This window comes from Suncus etruscus, chromosome 18 (assembly GCF_024139225.1).
Source record: "Suncus etruscus isolate mSunEtr1 chromosome 18, mSunEtr1.pri.cur, whole genome shotgun sequence".
Lineage (NCBI taxonomy): Eukaryota > Metazoa > Chordata > Mammalia > Eulipotyphla > Soricidae > Suncus > Suncus etruscus.
In genome coordinates, this window is record NC_064865.1 from 15,573,432 (window position 1) to 15,592,052 (window position 18,621).

Here is an 18,621-nt window from a genome sequence, read left to right on the forward strand (position 1 = left end):
AAACAACAGAAAATGTCTTTAATTTTTTTACAAGACACTAGACAACCAAGTTTGTTTTACTCGTGAACATATTCTTATGCACTACCTATAAAAAGTTAAGTGCTCAAAAAATATTTGTCTAATAAATAACGGAATGTTAAAGGGAGTAAAGTGATTAATTAAATAACTTCCAAGCTTCAGGGAGTATTCAGCCAAAGTAGACAGCATTCTCTCTTATAGAACCAACCAACCACTTGCCCCCCCCACCCCAAAAAAAACAAAAAACAAAAAACATCTAGTTTATGCTGACTAAAATCTTGGTGCTAAGTTAAAATTTATTACCTCTAGATTACTCCTCATTGCCTTCTCTTCTTCTAAATCCTTTCGTAGTTTTTCCAGTTCTTTCCTTAAAAAAAAAATCATGTTTCCATTAAGCTTTTAATGAACTTGACATTCCAGAACAGAGAAAAACCATAAAAGAAAGTTGATTATCATCTTCAAGTTTCTAATTCTCTAATTAATGACAGTTAAAAACTCAGGACTATTTCAAATCTGTGGTAAAGAAATTTTCAAGTGAATATAAAACAATTTAAAAATTATTTATGGGTCTTTAAAAGCATTTGTTTTTAGCTGTCATGCTTTTTCCAGAAGACATTCTAGAGTCCAAATAATTGAGAAAAAACTCAATCAAAACAAGTCACAGCAGGGATGGAACTTTTCATATATTAAACAGTACTCAACGAAAAAAGTAAAGGCTACTTACCCATGATCTTTTTTCAGTGTTTCTACAATACACAGTAATTCAAAAACCTGAGCTCTAAGTTCAGTCAGGGAATATTTTTCTCCACCATCTACTTCTCCTTTAACTTTGGTTTCTAATGGATTTACAGTTCCAGTCACAGTTGGTTTAGAAGTAACTGAAGGTGTTGAGAGGTACACAGATGACTGAAAAACAAAGTTTTTTAAATTTATTTATAGATATTTTAATTTGTATTTATTACTTAAATGCAAAATTCCTAAAAATAAGACAATAAACTATTTCAGTACAAACAGCAAATTAAAGAGGAACAGAGCAATAGTAGAGGAGTTGGGGCACCTACCTTGCATGGAGCTGGAACAGTATGCATGCTACTGACCTAGGTTCAAGCCCAGCACTAATTATGGTCTACTAAACCATGCTAGGGGCATTCTCTGTGCACAGAGCCAAGAATAAGTACAGACAGAATACCTCTAGGTGTGATCCAAAAACCAAACGAAACCAAAACAAGCCGTTGATCTTTTTTATAAGAATAGCTTGTCTCATAAAATACATAAAAATCAAGAATATGCCAGAATTATTAAGATATGTTGATCCTCATTATATAACTATTATTAACAATAGTTAAGCTCAGAATTGAGCTGCTATATAAGCCAGCAATTCCACTTATGGATATTTATCCCCAGGACAGAAAAAGTCATCCACAGTATGCATGCACACTATTCTTCATTGTACCATTCAGCATAATCACTAAAATTTGGAATCAACCTAGATGTCCAACGACAGAGGAATGTGATCATGAAGATGTAAACAATCAAACACAACAAAGGACAATGAAATCATGCTATTTGCTGCAACGTAGATGGAACTGGAAAATATCACTTTAAATCAAGTTAAGCCACAAGGATAAATCCAGGATGGTATCACTTATAAATGGTATTTTGAATAACTAGATGAGTATTCAAAAGGGAGGTTAAATAGAGGGAATAAAGGGAGGTGCCTAGATCACTCTTGGCCTCAGAATATAGGGGAGGAGAAGGAAAGAAATCGTATAAAGAAGAGGAGGTAATTCAGGTTCAGGTACATCAGTGACGTTAAGGAACAATAAAGCTAAATATATAAAACACAGTCAACAACAGTGAAATTGTGAGACCCACTTTAGAAAGTGCCTGTTAAGATGGCAGGGTATGTGTGTTGTGGGGGTTGTGGGGTGAAAACCTGGGAATATTGGTAGACAGAAGTTGACATTGTGGATTGGTGTTGGAATATTCTATGTCTAAATATCAACTATGAATCACTTTGTAAAATATGGTGCTTTAAATATTTTAAGGAATTATTTTTAAAGAAAACTGTGGTGTATGTATGTAAGAGAATACTTCCTAATATAAGAAAGGTGAAATTTTGCAGTCTGTTGCAATCTGAATGAAATCAGAGGGATGTCATTCTACGTGAAGTGAGTTAAAAAAGAGAAAGAGAAATTTCAAGATGATCTAATTCATTTAGAATATAAAGAAACAAATAAAAGAGACAAAAAAAAAAAAAAAACAAACCCAGAGATTCGGCCTTCAGAATTGAGTCTGCAAATTTTGGGCAGAAATGAGAAAACAGATGAAAAAGGACTTGATAGCAGTAGAGGAACCCTGGCACGAGTGATGGGTAGAATACTGTAGCGCTGTGTGCCTAAAATTTTAACTAGTGTTTCTGTAACTATTGACACCTCAAAGAGCAAAAAATAAAAAGTTCTAAGTTAAAAATTCTTTATGGGGCCCGGAGAGATAGCACTGCGGTGTTTGCCTTGCAAGCAGCCGATCCAGGACCAAAGGTGGTTGGTTCGAATCCCGGTGTCCCATATGGTCCCCCGTGCCTGCCAGGAGCTATTTCTGAGCAGACAGCCAGGAGTAACCCCTGAGCAATGCCAGGTGTGGCCCAAAAACCAAAAAAAAAAAAAAAAAAAAAAAAATTTCTTTATGTTGATGCTTAGAATAATTTGAATTCCAAGTATATCAATGGCCATGTGTTTAAATCTCCTGTGCCCCAGAGAGTATCTTGACAGTTCTCTCTACAATACCCAGAAGCACAACTGATTTTATGCAATGCAAAGCAATCTCCAGTTGGATCACAGCCACATATGTACAAACATATGAAACAGTTATGATGATTCCCAGGGAAATCTGCGAAGATGTGTAAACACCACAACATCTTCCACCATGCACAAATACAAGTTCCGAACTGCAGGAGTAAAGAACCACACCACAGTTGAGTAAGCACTGTAGCCTGTTGTGTGAGCCCCAGTGAGCAGAGATATGGGAGCATCATAATTTTAAAAATAGGCAAGCGGTATAACGAGGAGTATGCATAACCCCTGGTCATGCACAACAACCATAACAACAAAGGGTAAAGGGAGTAGAAAGAGGGGTCATATTTTCTGAAGTGCAAGAGGACACTCCACAGGCTGACTGAACACTTTGCACAGTGGAGATCTGGCACTAAAAGGTCTGGCATCAAAGTATCTCCTAAGAGATCAGAGATAGTACAGTAGGTGCAACTGACCTAGGTGCAATACCAAGCATCCCATATGGCCCCCGAGGCTGCCAGGAGTAATTCCTTAGCACAGATGTATCAGCTGCAACCCCCCATAAAAGGTCTCCTGAACATAGCCAAGAGTAGCTTCTGAGTTTGGTTCAAAACAAAAGCAAAAAAACAAAAAACAAAAAAACAAAAAACAAAAAACAACAACAACAAAAAAACCTTATGTTTAATAAGAAATTTAAACCACTGTTAATACCTGTGCCTTAAAATATGAAATTTATTAGAGCACAGAGAGAAGATAGCTGGTAAGGCACGTGCCCTGGAGTTTGACCGGAGTTTGATTCTCAACAATACGAGGTCTCCTAAGCACAAAGGCAGGAGTAATTACTAAACTCAGCCAGATGTAGTCCAGCCCTCTTCCCCCCTCAAAAATATCAAATTGGTGCCGGAGAGAAAGCATGGAGGTAAGGCATTTGTTAACCTTGCATGCCAAAAGATTGTGGTTCGAATCCCGGCGTCCCAAATGGTCCCCCAAACCTGCCAGAAGGAATTTCTGAGCGTTGAGCCAGGAGTAACCCCTGAGTGCTGCAGGGTGTGACCCAAAAATCAAATTATATTTAAATTTAAATTATATTTATATTACTCATAAAATAATTTGTTATCATAAAGAACTCTTAATAAAAAAGATTTCAGAATAGTGTGAAAGAATAGTGGAACAAACTTAACTCAGTTTTGGCAAGAATTACTTTTCTTCTTGGCAGAAGAAATTTCTTGAAATTTCACTACAATGAATTCTATGAATAACATAAATCTACATGTTAGACCAAAATATACTTCACCTTTGGAGAGTAGCTCGAATCTTTTTTTAATTCAGATGGCTTTATATTGGCACTATCTTCTTTTGGTAATTTCAGGATTTTTTCTGGGCTTTGAGTTGGCTTAATTTTTTTAAATCAAGACACACACAAAAAAAAGATAGAAAAGGTTTTAAGTTAATTCATCGCTTTCTTAAGCAGCTTCTGTTATAAAATATTTTATTATTGTTAACATTACATCTATTCAAGCTGAATAGCACATATGCTTTTAAGTTTTTCTGTTTCAGAAACATGTTTTCCTTCATTATAAAACTTTAAAAGCAGCACAATATTAAATACTTATGAGAGTAGTATTACTATATTACCAATATCCTAAGCAATATGCAGAAGACATAAAAAGAAATTACAGATACCAAGAATGAGGGAGAGGAGAATATACTCATTATATATGTCACACTAAAAAAATGTCTAACTAGGGCCAGAGAGATAGCATGGAGGTAAGGCATGTAGAAGGTTGGTGGTTCCAATCCCGGCATCCCATATGGTCCCGAGCCTGCCAGGGGCGACTTCTGAGCGTAGAGCCAGGAGCAGCCCGAGTGCTGTCCGGTGTGACCCAAAAACAAAAAAACAAAAACCAAAAAACAAAATGTCTAACTTAGGGGCTGGAGCAGTGGCACAAGCAGTAAGTTGCCTTGCATGTGCTAACCTAGGACTGAACGCGGTTCGATCCCCCAGCATCCCATATGGCCCCCCAGGCCAGGAGTGATTTCTGAGCGCACAGCCAGGAGTAACCCCTGAGCGTCACCAGGTGTGACCCAAAAACAAAAAAAGCCCAAAAAAGTCTAACTTAGGACCAGATAGCAGAAAACGTTTCCCTTGCAAGTGACCAACCTGGTTTCGATCCCCAGCATCTCACATGGTGTCCTGAGTCCGCAGTCTGAGTGCAGAGGCAGGAGTAACCCCATAATCCAAAAACGGGAGGGGAGCAGAGGGGCAGAGAGGGACAGGGAGAAGATGGGAGACAAAGGAAGAGGAAGGGAGGGAGAGAGGTGGGGGGGGGAGTGAAGGAGAGAGAGAAGGGAAAGGGGGAGGGAGAGAAGGGGTCCTTACTTGTTGGATGGTTAAATTACAGAGGACAACATTTGACTTCTGATTCTGGAACCTTCTTTCCTAAGCCCTATTGAATTGAACACACCTCTTTCCTTAAATACAACAATTTGCCATCTTCTAAATTCTAAACACTGATTTTTTTAAAAGGTGGAAAGATTAAGAATTTAGAAAGGTTTTGGATTGTTAAAGTCTCTGTCTTAGGTCATTAAGTTTAACTTACAGAATGTCCCCCATTGAAGCGCCCAGGCAATCTTCTTCCAGGCATCTTCGGTCTATTTGCAGTGAGATGTTGCAAATTTTCAGAGGAAGCTATGTCATCAAAATTAACAATATCTACAAATAAAATTAAATTAATCTGAGAAAATGACAATTTATCAAAAATTTATCAAATTTACAAATTTATCAAAGTAAAAAGCATGTTTCTGATTCTTAAACTATAAATTAAAATTACCACTGGGACTCACAAGTTAACCCATGCTTTTCATATGCATTTGGAAAACAACACTCATCCTTTGAAAACAAACCCTTTATGAAACACATTTCATAACCTAAGACCTTGTTAATAATATAGTTTTACAATGTTCAAACCTTGAGGACTGGGATACTGCTGCTTCCCAAATATTTTTTGCAACAAAATAAAAGTATGAATGTTATGTCTTATGTAAGTATGAGTATAGTTAATTACAGTTGGGACTCAAATCATTTGTTCACTGTACATTTACTTAGATATTACCATGTTTAGGAATGATAAGAATGTTTATAAATCTAAGACAAATTTAATACTTAGGAGAATTGCTCTATTTTTCTAACATCAAAGTCTGGCTGACATTTAACCCAACAACTTGGGTTTAAAAATAAATATGGGCATCCCTTATCTCTGAAACAACTGTATACACCTTTACATTTTACAGATGATTCAAGAAACTGATTTTTTTTTTCTTTTTTTGGTTTTTGGGTCACACCCGGCAGGACTCAGGGGTTAGTCCTGGCTCTACGCTCAGAAATCACTCCCGGCAGGCTCAGGGGGCCATATGGGATGCCAGGATTCGAGCCACCATTCTTCTGCATGCAAGGCAAATGCCCTACCTCCATGCTAACTCTCCGGCTCCAAGAAACTGATCTTTAATCACGAACATCAGATGAGTGACTCCAGGGACTTAATATAATCACCAATTAGTCTAAATTTCAAACTAGGAATATTAATCATAGACAAGATATCCTAAAAGGCACCGAATATCCTTTCAGAAATAGTCAAACTTCATATTATCATTTGCCTGGATGTTTTTGATGTTTTCTGGCAACTATTTAGATAATGCAACTTAGTCATGTTATCTCTCATGTTTTCTAAACAAAAACAAAAGCCTAAAAGCACCTTATTTACACTGCCTAAAATTTATTAATCAATTTTGTATACAAAATATTTAAGAAAAAATTAAATTTTAAAGGACCAAGAACACAAATTTAAGGCAGAAAGAAATATTGTTTCTATTGTACATGTATAAAAACAAAAATATTTACAGGTCTCTGTTAATTTTTATATTACTTTGTTAGAATTCTCATTTGGACCTAGTCAAAAGGCTACTATTACAATTATCAACATAATGAATTTTGTTTCTTATCTATTTTAACTCACTCGGTAATTGTCTCTAATTATAAAATAAAATGAAGCATAGTAAGAAATACAATGGTTTTAATTTAAAAAATGATTTCTGTAACATGAAACCTTGAGATTAAATACATAAATCTCATTTTGTCTGTTAAATATAAACAAAATAAACATGCTGAAAATATACTGTCCATCGATGGGCCAAAATTTGCTTGGGTTATTTACTGACAACTTGCCTCCTATCTCCCTAAAAGACCTAAGTAGTAATTCAATAACTTTGGCCTATTGAGATTATTTTCAAATGCATATTTAAGCAACTTGCAGAAAGAAAAGGAAGAAAACAGAAAAACAAAGGAAGAGATCAAAATAAATTGGAAGTGAACAAAATGTAATTTTATAAAATAACACATCATGCTCTTAAAAGTGCCTTCTGTGAATCCAGTTTAGGGTTACAATACCAAGATAATTTTGCTATTCTCAAACTCTCTCAGGTTCTCCATTTAAGTCATCAGGTTAGTAAAATCAAAGTGTGCACAAATTGGTCTCATGATATGGTTGCATACTTCTAGGATAATAATGAATTTACAAGACATGACAATCATTAACTCTTACAACACACTGCCATTCTGCCATTTACATTTCTACGTATTGTCTATGAAATTATAAAGAGTATCAATTTGGGGAAAAAATAAGCTGATTTTTAAGATTATCAATTTACACGTTTTTGATCAAGAGTATCTTTAATAAGGAGTTTAAGAAAATTCTCTTTGTTTTATAAAATGGAAAACCAAGAAGGTTAGAATAAACAGACAAACATTTAAACTGTTTAGTAAAGTTATAAAGAAAAATAACTGTGCACCACCTATTTATATTGAATATACTATTTTCACTTTTTTTAAATAAATTGTCAATCTTACCAAAATGAAGAAAGTAGGATAAATTCCTGACACGTAAGAAGGGAAACATGGCAAACAGGCTAGGAAACAAAATCTGGAAAGAAAAGTCAAGGATAGGAATGTCGAGGAAAAAAAGACTATAAACGAAAAATTATTTTACAAAGCAAGAAAAAGAAACAGTTGTAGAGCGAATAGTTACCACTTCAATATTTACCTATGCTTACAAAGATATGCATAAATTTTAAATTTGTCTTTCAAAAGGAAAGCTATGGTATCAATAAATTAAGGTAACCTTTTCACTACTCATTTAATATCAAACAAATTCTTAGTGTTTTAGTGTTCAAATTTATTTGGAAGCCAGAGAAATTTATCAACAACTTCATGTACTTAAAATTAAACTGCCTTGCAGTTAAAATTTTTGGCTTCAACATGTAACAGTAATTACAATAAGACATTAATTCTGTTATAAAGGAAAAAATATTTCTAAGTTTTATCTCATATATGTACAATCCAATATAAAACTGAAAATAGCTACTGTTTCAAAGAAATTATTAGAAAACAAAAATTTTAATTTTTATATTTATTTCCCAAGCATCTCCTACATTTTGGGTATGATGTGTTTTATCATAGGTTAAAGTATACAAGCTCACATTTTATGTCTTCTATTTAATAGCTAAGGATTTTACTAAAAAATTCTGACCTGTAAGAAATGTTAGAAAAGCAATTCTAACAAAAACAGGTTAATTACCATCAAATAATTAAAATATTAACAATTCAGACTTTTAGATGAAAAAATATCTCAGAGGAAAAAAATCAAGAATAAAATGCTATCTTAATAAATACTTCATCCTCTGTGCTTTCTTGGGGCTCTAAAAGAGTGTTACTATTACAGTATCTATAACAAAGTCTCAATGAAACTAAAAAGGAAGGAAAAATTACCAGTAGACATCACTACCTATGAGAAATTGTCATGTTCACCCAATACCAGTTTTTTTCACCAAGATATGCAAATTAGCTGAAAGTTGAAGAGAGTAGCAAGTAGGGAATGTTATTCTACCTGTGTAGGCTGTACATACACATATGGAGTTTTCTATACACACAGCTTTCTAAATAGGAATATATCTAAGAGTAGCTGGGATGCCAGTTGGGTGTATGTGTGCTTGTATGTGTGCTCCAAGCTGTTCTTTTCTTTTTCTACACGTTTGGTACCAGAAATATATTGCAGAAATTTCACTTTGGCTTATATTAATTAACCTATCAGTGACAGTTTCCAGAACCAGAGTAATAAACAGTACAGTAGTTTGGGCAGTTAATTTGCATGCAACCAATCCAGTTTTGATCCCTGGTACTCTATATGGTCATTTGAGTACTAGCAGGAGGGATACATGAGTGCAGAATCAGGAATAACTCCTTAGCACTGTTGGGAATAGCCCAAAAACAAAAACAAAAAGAAAGTGGAAGCTGGAGAGATAGTACAGCAATGAAGACATGCTGGCCCAGATTCAATCCCCAGCATACCATTACTGCCAGGAGTAATTCCTGAGTGCAGTCTGGAGAAATCTCTAAGCAAAATTTTTGGGCCAAAAAATCAAAAAAGAAAATGGCAGTTTCCAGGAATCTACTGACAAAGTTAATTGGAGATTTACTGTATTCTGAAACTATAAAACAATTTCACTTTGGGGCTGGGGCAATAGTACAGTGAGTAGAGCATTTGCCCTGCACATGGTTGACCTGGGTTCAATCCCTGGCATCCCATATGGTCCCTGGAGCCCGCCAGGAGTGATTCTTGAGCACAGAGCCAGAAATAAACCCTGAGCACTGTCAGGTATGGCCCTAAACCAAAAAATTCATCTTTTAGAAAATTTACTATAATCACCAGTAGCTATTTTATTAGTCCAATTTCTGATAATACTGTTTATGAGAAAAGTAGAACACAGTTTAGTATAGTGCAATTTGTAGTTATTGTCTTAGACTATTTAATAATGTAACTGGAGAAATTTAAAAAACATTTATCATCCTAGGAATGTTTTTTATTACAGATACAAGACAGATACAGTATGCATCATATATATAGTTTTCTAAATAGGATATATATGTGTATATATATACAGCTTTCTAAATAGGAATATATCTAAGAGTAGAATTTGATATTTATATCCTACAGAGATAAAATAAAAAGAATGAAATAAGATTATCAATAAAGGAGAGGATGAAAAAATAATATTTTTGTTTTGGGTCATACCTGATGGTATTCTAGAATTACTGTACTATGAATTAGTACTGACTAGTTCACAGGAGCGAAATAAAACCCAAGTTCGCTATGTGCAAAGAGCCCTACCTACAAAACTATCACTCCAACTTTCAGAAATAACAATTTTCATATCAAATTTTCAAAAAAGTAGATATTATGGACCATTCCACTATTAAGTAAGAAAACATATTAAAAGAATTATCAATCAGCTAATAATTTTTAAAATCACATTTTAATAACATTACATTTTCTGGGTCTAAAGTGATAGAACAGCAGTAGATAGGTATGGCATTTGCCTTGCACACTGCCAATCTGGGACGAACCTAGGTTTGATCCCTAGCAACCCATATGGTCCCCTGATCCTGCCAAGAGTGATTTCTTAGTGCAGAGCCTGAGTAATGTCAGGTGTGGCCCAAAAAACAAGCAAACAAAAAATTACATTTTCACTTCTATCTTATAAGATATTAACATTATCTTGTTTCAAATATAAAATTTATGTAAGAAAATTCATATACCATTAAATATTTTATATCTCAAATGGGTAAAACTATAAATTATGTCTCATTCTTAAAAGTCAAATTTGAGATGACATTTAGAACTTATGAATTTTTTCAAGGGGTCAGCATATTAAAGTGGTTTAAAAAAACTTTTATGGGGCCAGAATAATAGATACAACAGATAGGGTACTTGCCTAGCTTGCAATCAATCCCATTTGATTACAGGTATTGCTTATGGTTGCTGAAACATCACAGAGTGATCTACTCAGAGCCAGAAGTAGGTACTGAGCACCACTGTGTGTGGCCCAACACATCACACCACCATCACACGCCACCGAAGATAAATAAAAACCTTTATAACTCAAGAACTTAAACCTAATCTAATAAAAAGAAGCAAATTAGATCCTGAGTTGAGCCCTGAACATAAGTTTGTTACACCTTATCTTAGTGTACTCCTAACTACTATATTATTCTGTATATAATATATGTTACTATATTATTGTATTGCGTACCAACTGATCAGTAAATATTTGATACTTAATCCAAATCAATTCCCAAAAGATTCACTTGTAAACTTCACTGTTAGTACAATGTAAATGTAGTAGTAAAAAGACAGCCTGATAATCGAAGAAATAAACAAAGAAAGGCAGCTTGGAAGTTAGTCAAAAATGGTTTTGCTTTAATTTTCAATATCTCTAACTTACTCTTATTCATTTGAAAAAATACATTAGAAACAAAAACTTTTTGGGGCCGGCAAGGTGGCGCTAGAGGTAAAGTGTCTGCCTTGCAAGTGCTAGCCAAGGAAGGACCATGGTTCGATCCCCCGGCGTCCCAAATGGTCCCCCCAGCCAGGGGCAATTTCTGAGCTGAGCACTTAGCCAGGAGTAACCCCTGAGCATCAAACGAAAGTGGCCCGAAAAAAAAAAAAGAACTTTTATCAAACGCCATCCCACAGTGGGTTTTTTTTTTATAATAAGGAACATATAATATCCGAATTTACAGTAAGAATTAAAACCAAAAAAATCAGAACCAAAATAAATACACCCTTTCAACTACTAATAGTTTGATGTTACTTGTGTTATTTGTATTAGAAACATACAATAGAAACAAAGCTCCATTAAAATGACAGAGGAAAAGTGAAATTTTGCTTAAATTACTTTCTAACAACATTCATCAAAAATTTAAATTAAAGAATGCCTGATATAAATTATAGAAATTAGAGAAATTTTAAAAGTAGTACCTGTGAGTTTTAGAGTTATAGCATTAAAAACATGAGAATATTTTTATTCTCTACTTTCTGAAAACACATTTCAAGCTTTATTTTAAATTAACAGAAGGCCAATTTGAAATATTCTTCACTAATCTTAATATAAAAAATATTAAATACAATAAAACCGAGAAGCCAAGGCCAAGAATGTGGCTCAGGGTAAAGTGCCTGGTTTTCTTGTATGAGACCTAGTTTGATTCCCAGTACAGTGGTAGGGGTTGGTTTCCAGCACAGAGAAGCTAGGGATGTGGTTCAAGGAGTAAACAACATGACTGCCATGTGTAGTGTGTATGCCCAGGTATCGGGGGTGAAGAAAAGACCAGTAAGAGGGCTTTTTTTGTTTTAACAGTAAATAACATACTTCACTTTGACTAGCTAAAAAGTATATTTGAATGTCTCTAAAACACAATTAGCATTTCAATTTTCAGACTTCAGTAATAATTTCATATTCAGAGCAGGTAAGATTCAAATAAATAATAAAAGAATTTGTAAAACACACAAATTGGAAAAGATGAAGGAATATTTGCTTAGATGAGAGGATACTGCCAAACAGAAGAAAGGGAAACATAAAAATTTCACCTAAAAGTTCAGAAAAGTAGTAAACAGTCCATTTTACATGGATGAAAAAAAATTCTAAATGTAACTTGCCTTGAAGCTTATAAATATAAAGTAATAAAACTGAAGTTAAAATAATTTTTTATTGGAATAAATAGATAATATAGGAGTTTAGATCCATGCCTAAACTCCTTGGCATATGTTTAATCCAGAGTTTAATCCATAAACCCCACATAGTCCCCTATGCATAAGGTGCAGTCCTAAAAATACAAGAATACTCTCAGGGGAGCCTAAGTAATATCTAGCACTGCAGGGCCCAAGTAGCATCAAACAGCATCCCATCCTCAAGTTCTGGCATTAAACTTCCCTCACAAGGTTTAAGTACTAGGAATCACTACAGAGCCACCATAATACTTTTAGGAGGTGAAAAAAAATTAAAGACATAAAATATTTTTATAGAGAATATCACCATACTATTCATTACAGAAGAGTTTAAGAGTTCTCTTGGACAGTTGTTTTGCCTGCAGCTTATTATATTTAGATGCAAACTAGGAAAAAACAGAAGCCAAACAGATAGTACAGGAGTTAAAGCTTAGCTTATGGACCCCCAAGCACTGTCTGGAGTGATCTCAGCACAGGCAGGTGTGGTTCAAAAACAAAACACAATGTATAAGAAAATAACATCTGCCTCTTCAGAATGACTAAAAAAATAAAAACATATATGAGAAAGTGATTTAAATTGCTAAAAATAAAATAGTAAAACTGGTACAATATAAAATTACCATAACCACTATGACATAGTAATGATATGCAATGATCTCAACAGTGAACCATTTATCAAAACATCTGCTTCAAAAGCTATCCATTTTATAACTTAAAAATTTAGAAGACCAGCAGACAAAGACAAATAAATGGGTTGTAAAATCAAACCTAAGATTTAAGGAGAAGTATGTAGTTAAAAGAAGTAAAGAGAGGGGCCAGGGGTGTAGATCAGTGCTAGAGAACACCTGCCTGCCTTGAATGTGTTGGGCTAAGTTCAACCCGAAAGAGTGAGGCAGACAGAAACTGGACAAGAAGCCTATCTTCCTGAACTGGCAGGGGGAAAAAAATCCTGACATTAAATAGGGATGAAGGAAAAAAATAATATTAATATAATCTTGTGTTGGCACTAAAATTCTATTATTAACCTTTAAACTTTAATTTAAAGGTTTAAAATAATGCACTTTAAACTAAAATGTACTCAAATCTTCCTGAGTTAGATAGTATGGCCATTTCATTATACAAGAATAGCATGATAAATACATCATCGTTTTTTGTTTTTTGTTTTGGGGCTACACCCAGAGGCACTCAAGCGTTACTCCTGGCTGTGCACTTAAAAATCACTCCTGGCAGGCTCAGGGGACCATATGGGATGCCAAGAATTGAATTCAGGTTCGTCCTGGGTTGGCCTCATGCAAGGCAAATGCCCTAGTGCTGTGCTATCTCTCCGACCCCAATACATCATCTTTTAATGCCATCTTGGTTGATCTTCTAAATAGTTACAAACATATTATGAAATATTTTACCCATTTTAAGTAATATTTTCTTTCTTGGCTTCAAAAATTTTAATTCATTTCCACTGTATCAATCTAGATTGCATAAATATTCATTATTAAAATCGTTTCTGAGAAACTATATTGGCAACTGGAGGAGAAGAGCATGCACATAGGGCTTATACCCAGCAGTGTTCAAGGCTAACACCTGGCTATGTATTCAGCGTTTTCTCCTAGAAAGACTTGAAGTCATTATGGGACAAGGATCGACTCAAGGCGATCAAATGCAAGACAAATTCCCTATTACTATATTATCTTCTTGACCCCTATTGGCAACTTTTTTTTTTAAAGCACCCCCCCTTTAAAAAATATTAACTTACCTGTTTCTTTAGAGCTCCTGATTGCGAGTGAATCTAAGTCTACTGATTTTGGCCTAAGTGGCAATTGCTCAGAATCTAGCTTTGGTTTTGATAGCAACTCATTTTCAAATTTAGATGGAATGGCAGAAATTTCCCCATTAACCCTGAAATAAAAAATAAATAAATAAAAAATCAAACTTAAGAGAAAAAAACTCACATGTTTATTAAACATGATCATTCTTTAACACTGTGCTCTGATAACATTAAGGAGATTTTAGCATGAGAATAAATTTGCCATGCTATGTTTTTCCTGTAATAGAAACCTTTATATTAAGAATAATCGGGTAACATTAAGGAAGCAAACATAGTTCAATATGTATTCTCCTGTAGTAAAACTGGGAAACAAGTACTCAAAAAATTACTTTGAATTTAGAAAGGCAGAAGAGTCACTGAAAAACAACATAAAACAGTGAACTAACTTATTAAACCCTTAAAAACTTACTTGGCTGTAGGAGGTGGCGGAGGAACTGGTTTGTCAGGTCGCTTTGGGTACATTATTGCAGGAGATCTCATTAAATTATTAGTTTTTGTTGGTGGACTGGGTTTCTTAGGAGGGACTTGAGGAGCAGCTGGTTTAGGTTTCTGTTCCAAAGCTGATTTCTCATCTGATTGTTAAAATATAGTCAACACATTATTAAAACTAAATTTTCCACTTTTAAAATATTTGGAATATATAAGTGTGAAACAGAAATAGAAATGGGGGGGGAGGGAGATACACCTAAACATATTTACCTGGTGAGGAAGTGAACCACTAGTAAGTTTCTGACTAACAAATAATTCTTGTTTCTTAATGTCTTTCCAGCATTTTTTCCCCACCTCTTTTGAGGGAAGGGGAATGATACTATACTCAAATATAATCCAAAAAAGTTTATTCTAAGGCAACAATATTTCTAGATTTCAATCCAGGCTGCTTTCAGAAATATAAGTACGGGGAACTTAAAATAATCATGTATTATAGTGCTATGTTAAAATGATCACAATGGAAAAATAAAATAAAAAGAAATGGAGGAAGGCAACACTAATTATGATAGAAGGAAGGCTGGAGAAATAGTAAGTGAATAGGATGCTTGCCTTGCACGTGGCCAACCTAGGTTTTTATCCCTGACATCCCATATGGTCCCCTTAGCCTACAAAGAGTAATTCCTGGGTTTGGTTCAAAAACAAAAACAAACGAAAGTATGCTGAAAGGGGAACCAGAGCGATGGTGCAGCCATAGGGTGTTTGCCTTGCACATGGTTGACCCAGGACTGACCACAGTTCGATCCCCTGGCGTACCCTTTGGTCCCCCAAGCCAGGAGCGATTTCTGAGTGCATTGCCAGTAGTAGTAACCCTTGAGCGTCGCTGGGTGTGCCCCGTCCCCAATAAAAAATATGCTGAAAGGGAATGAATGGAAAAGTGCCTGGCTGCAATTCTGAAGCCATGAGTTCAATTCCCAGACCTGCCACACAACATGATCCTAATGGAACTGCCAGGAATCCTTGTACCACAAAGAAGTATACAATCACTGTTGCACAGTTACAGTGTATAGAGTACCCAACTATAAAATGTGTGAACCCTACAGAACACAACTAAAACTAAACAGGTATGATTTGTCCATATCCTTACTAACAAGTCATTGTATATTTCATCATTATTATAATAACTCTAATGAATAGTTAAATGTAATTTGACCTGCAATTCCCTAATGACTAACAATATTAAATATCTTAGTGAGTGCTTAGTAGGAATTCCCTTTTAAAAGTTCAAAGGAAGGGGGAGGAGAAGAAAAGGCCAGAGCCAGTGATTAACCTCAGGGCCTTATGAAATTGATGCCAAGTAGTCCACTGTTGAGCTGACAGCTAAAAAAATATTTTATTTTATTTTTTATAAAGGTCACTCCTTATGAGTGAAGGAAAGGGCCTTCAGTAATCATTGCTCAGTAATCATTGCTGCTATGGCCTCAAGGCTCCACAACAAGAACTCGGGGTCAAGTCAGAAATCAAACTTGAAGGTTTGCAGATACCAGCCAACTAACCGATTTAAGTCATATCCTAGCATTAAGAAACTATTTTCGGGGCCGGAGAGAGCACAGAGGCAGGGCATTTGCCTTGCATGCATTCAACCCCAGAAGGACCTCAGTTCCATTTCCAGAATACTATATGGTCTCCAGAGCCTGCCAGAAGCGATTTCTGGCACAGAGCCAGGAATAAAATCTGAGCATTGCCAAGTATGACCCCAAAACAGAAAGAAAAGGAGGGAGGGAGGGAGGGAGGGAGGGAAGGGAGGGAGGGAGGGAGAGAGAGAGGGAGGGAGGGAGGGAGGGAGGGAGGGAGGGAGGGAGGGAGGGAGGGAGGGAAGGGAGGGAGGGAGGGAAGGGAGAGAGGGAAGGAAGGAAGGAAGGAAGGAAGGAAGGAAGGAAGGAAGGAAGGAAGGAAGGAAGGAAGGAAGGAAGGAAGGAAGGAAGGAAGGAAGGAAGGAAGGGAGGGAGGGAGGGAGGGAGGGAGGGAGGGAGGGAGGGAAGGAGGGAGGGGGAGAGAGAGAGAGAAAGAGAGAGAGAGAGAGAAAAAGAAAGAAAATATTTTCATGGAGCTAGAGTGATAGCACAGAGGTAGGTAGTCATTTGCCTTGCATGGGGCCGACCTGGGACAGACCCAGGTTCAATCCCCAGCATCCCACATGGTCCCCAGAGCCAGCTGCTTGCCAGGAGCAATTTCTGAACAGAGCCAGGAGTAACTCCTGAACACTGCCAGGTTTGGCCCCAAAACAAAACAAACAAACAAACAAATTTTTAATTTGTATTTGAACTAAGCTATAAAAATAACAAATGCATACCTTCATGCTTAGTATCCTTAGATATTATTTGAAATAACTGTGGTCAAAAACATCACCATCACTGATGTGATGATTTGCTTTTTAAATCAAAAGAAGGCAACACTACTTTCACTTAAATTCTATTTTCCTTTAAATCTTAATATTCCAGCCAAGAAAACTTCAAGCACTAAAAAACAACTACTGAACACCTGTAAAAAGTAAGCACAAATGACTCAATTTGGAAATGTTTTCCTTTATAATAAACAATGAAAGGAAAAATTAATTTTATAAATTTAAAAGGGTCAGTCTCACCTTTTTCTTCAGGCTTTAAAGGAAAAATTTTCTTTTCTACAGGAATCAGATCAGGTTTTGGAGCTGCGGTTTTAAGAAAAAAGATAATACTTTTTAAAAAAAAGTTTAACAACACAAAGACATTATACTACTAAAAACTATGTTGGTTAAAAATAGCATGAGATGCCACCTCACACCACAGAGATTGGCGCACATCACAAAGAATGAAAACAATCAGTGCTGGCGGGGATGTGGAGAGAAAGGAACTCTTATCCACTGCTGGTGGGAATGCCTTCTAGTACAGCCTCTATGAAAAGCGATATGGAGGTTTCTTCAAAAACTGGAAATTGAGCTCCCATTCGACCCAGCTATTCCACTCCGAGGGATATACCCTAGGAGCACAAGAATACAATACAAAAACCCCTTCCTCACACCTATATTTATTGCAGCACTATTCACAATAGCCAGGCTCTGGAAACAACCAAGATGCCCTTCAACAGACGAATGGCTAAAGAAACTGTGGTACATATACACAATGGAATATTATGCAGCCGTCAGGAGAGATGAAGTCATGAAATTTTCCTATACATGGATGTACATGGAATCTATCATGCTCAGTGAAATAAGTCAGAGGGAGAGAGAGAGACGCAGAATAGTCTCACTCATCTATGGGTTTTAAGAAAAATAAAAGTCATTTTTGTAACAATCCTCAGAGACAATTAGAGGAGAGCTGGAACACCAGCTCACTCCATGAAGCTCACCACAAGAGTGGTGAGCACAGTTATAGAAATAACTACACTGAGAACTACCATAATCAAGTGAATGAATGAGGGAACTGGAAAGCCTGTCTGGAGTACAGGTGGGGGTGGGGTGGGATGGAGGGAGATTTGGGACTTTGGTGGCGGGAATGTTGCACTGGTGAAGAGGGGTGCTCTTTATATGACTGAAACCTTATCACAATCATTTATGTAATCAAGATATTCAAATAAAGAGAAAAAAAATAAAAAAAATAGCATGAGATGAAAACAGTTTAACTAACAAAAGTATCAAGTTCAATGTCAAATCTGTATCTGCCACTCTATTACAATGAATAGTAAAATTGTAATCTCAATTCCTTCTTTAAAAAAAAAAAAAGGAAAAAAACCTCAATTTCTTCTTGATCCAATAAAGGTATCTTGATTCTCTGTATGGGATAGAGCCTACAGTGAAAACTTCCTTTAATGCTTAAAAGAAATCCATTTGGGGCTGGATAGGCAACTCAACAGATTTATACACGCTTTATATGTTGTTGTCCCAGTTTGAATCCCCAACACCATAGGGAGCTGA

At 35.8% G+C, this 18,621-nt stretch overlaps 1 protein-coding gene across 1 annotated transcript in view; it reads right to left on the reverse strand.

Moving 5' to 3' along the window:
- CD2AP (CD2 associated protein) overlaps positions 1-18,621 on the reverse strand; it is a 97,752-nt gene that overhangs the window by 1,717 nt on the left and 77,414 nt on the right. The window contains exons 11-17 of the mRNA XM_049765364.1: positions 17,317-17,379; positions 14,656-14,818; positions 14,175-14,317; positions 5,411-5,523; positions 4,105-4,203; positions 743-924; positions 322-385 (exon numbers count right to left, since the gene is read on the reverse strand). Of these exons, the coding sequence (XP_049621321.1) occupies positions 322-385; positions 743-924; positions 4,105-4,203; positions 5,411-5,523; positions 14,175-14,317; positions 14,656-14,818; positions 17,317-17,379 (827 nt within the window). The remainder of the gene's footprint in view (positions 1-321; positions 386-742; positions 925-4,104; positions 4,204-5,410; positions 5,524-14,174; positions 14,318-14,655; positions 14,819-17,316; positions 17,380-18,621) is intronic.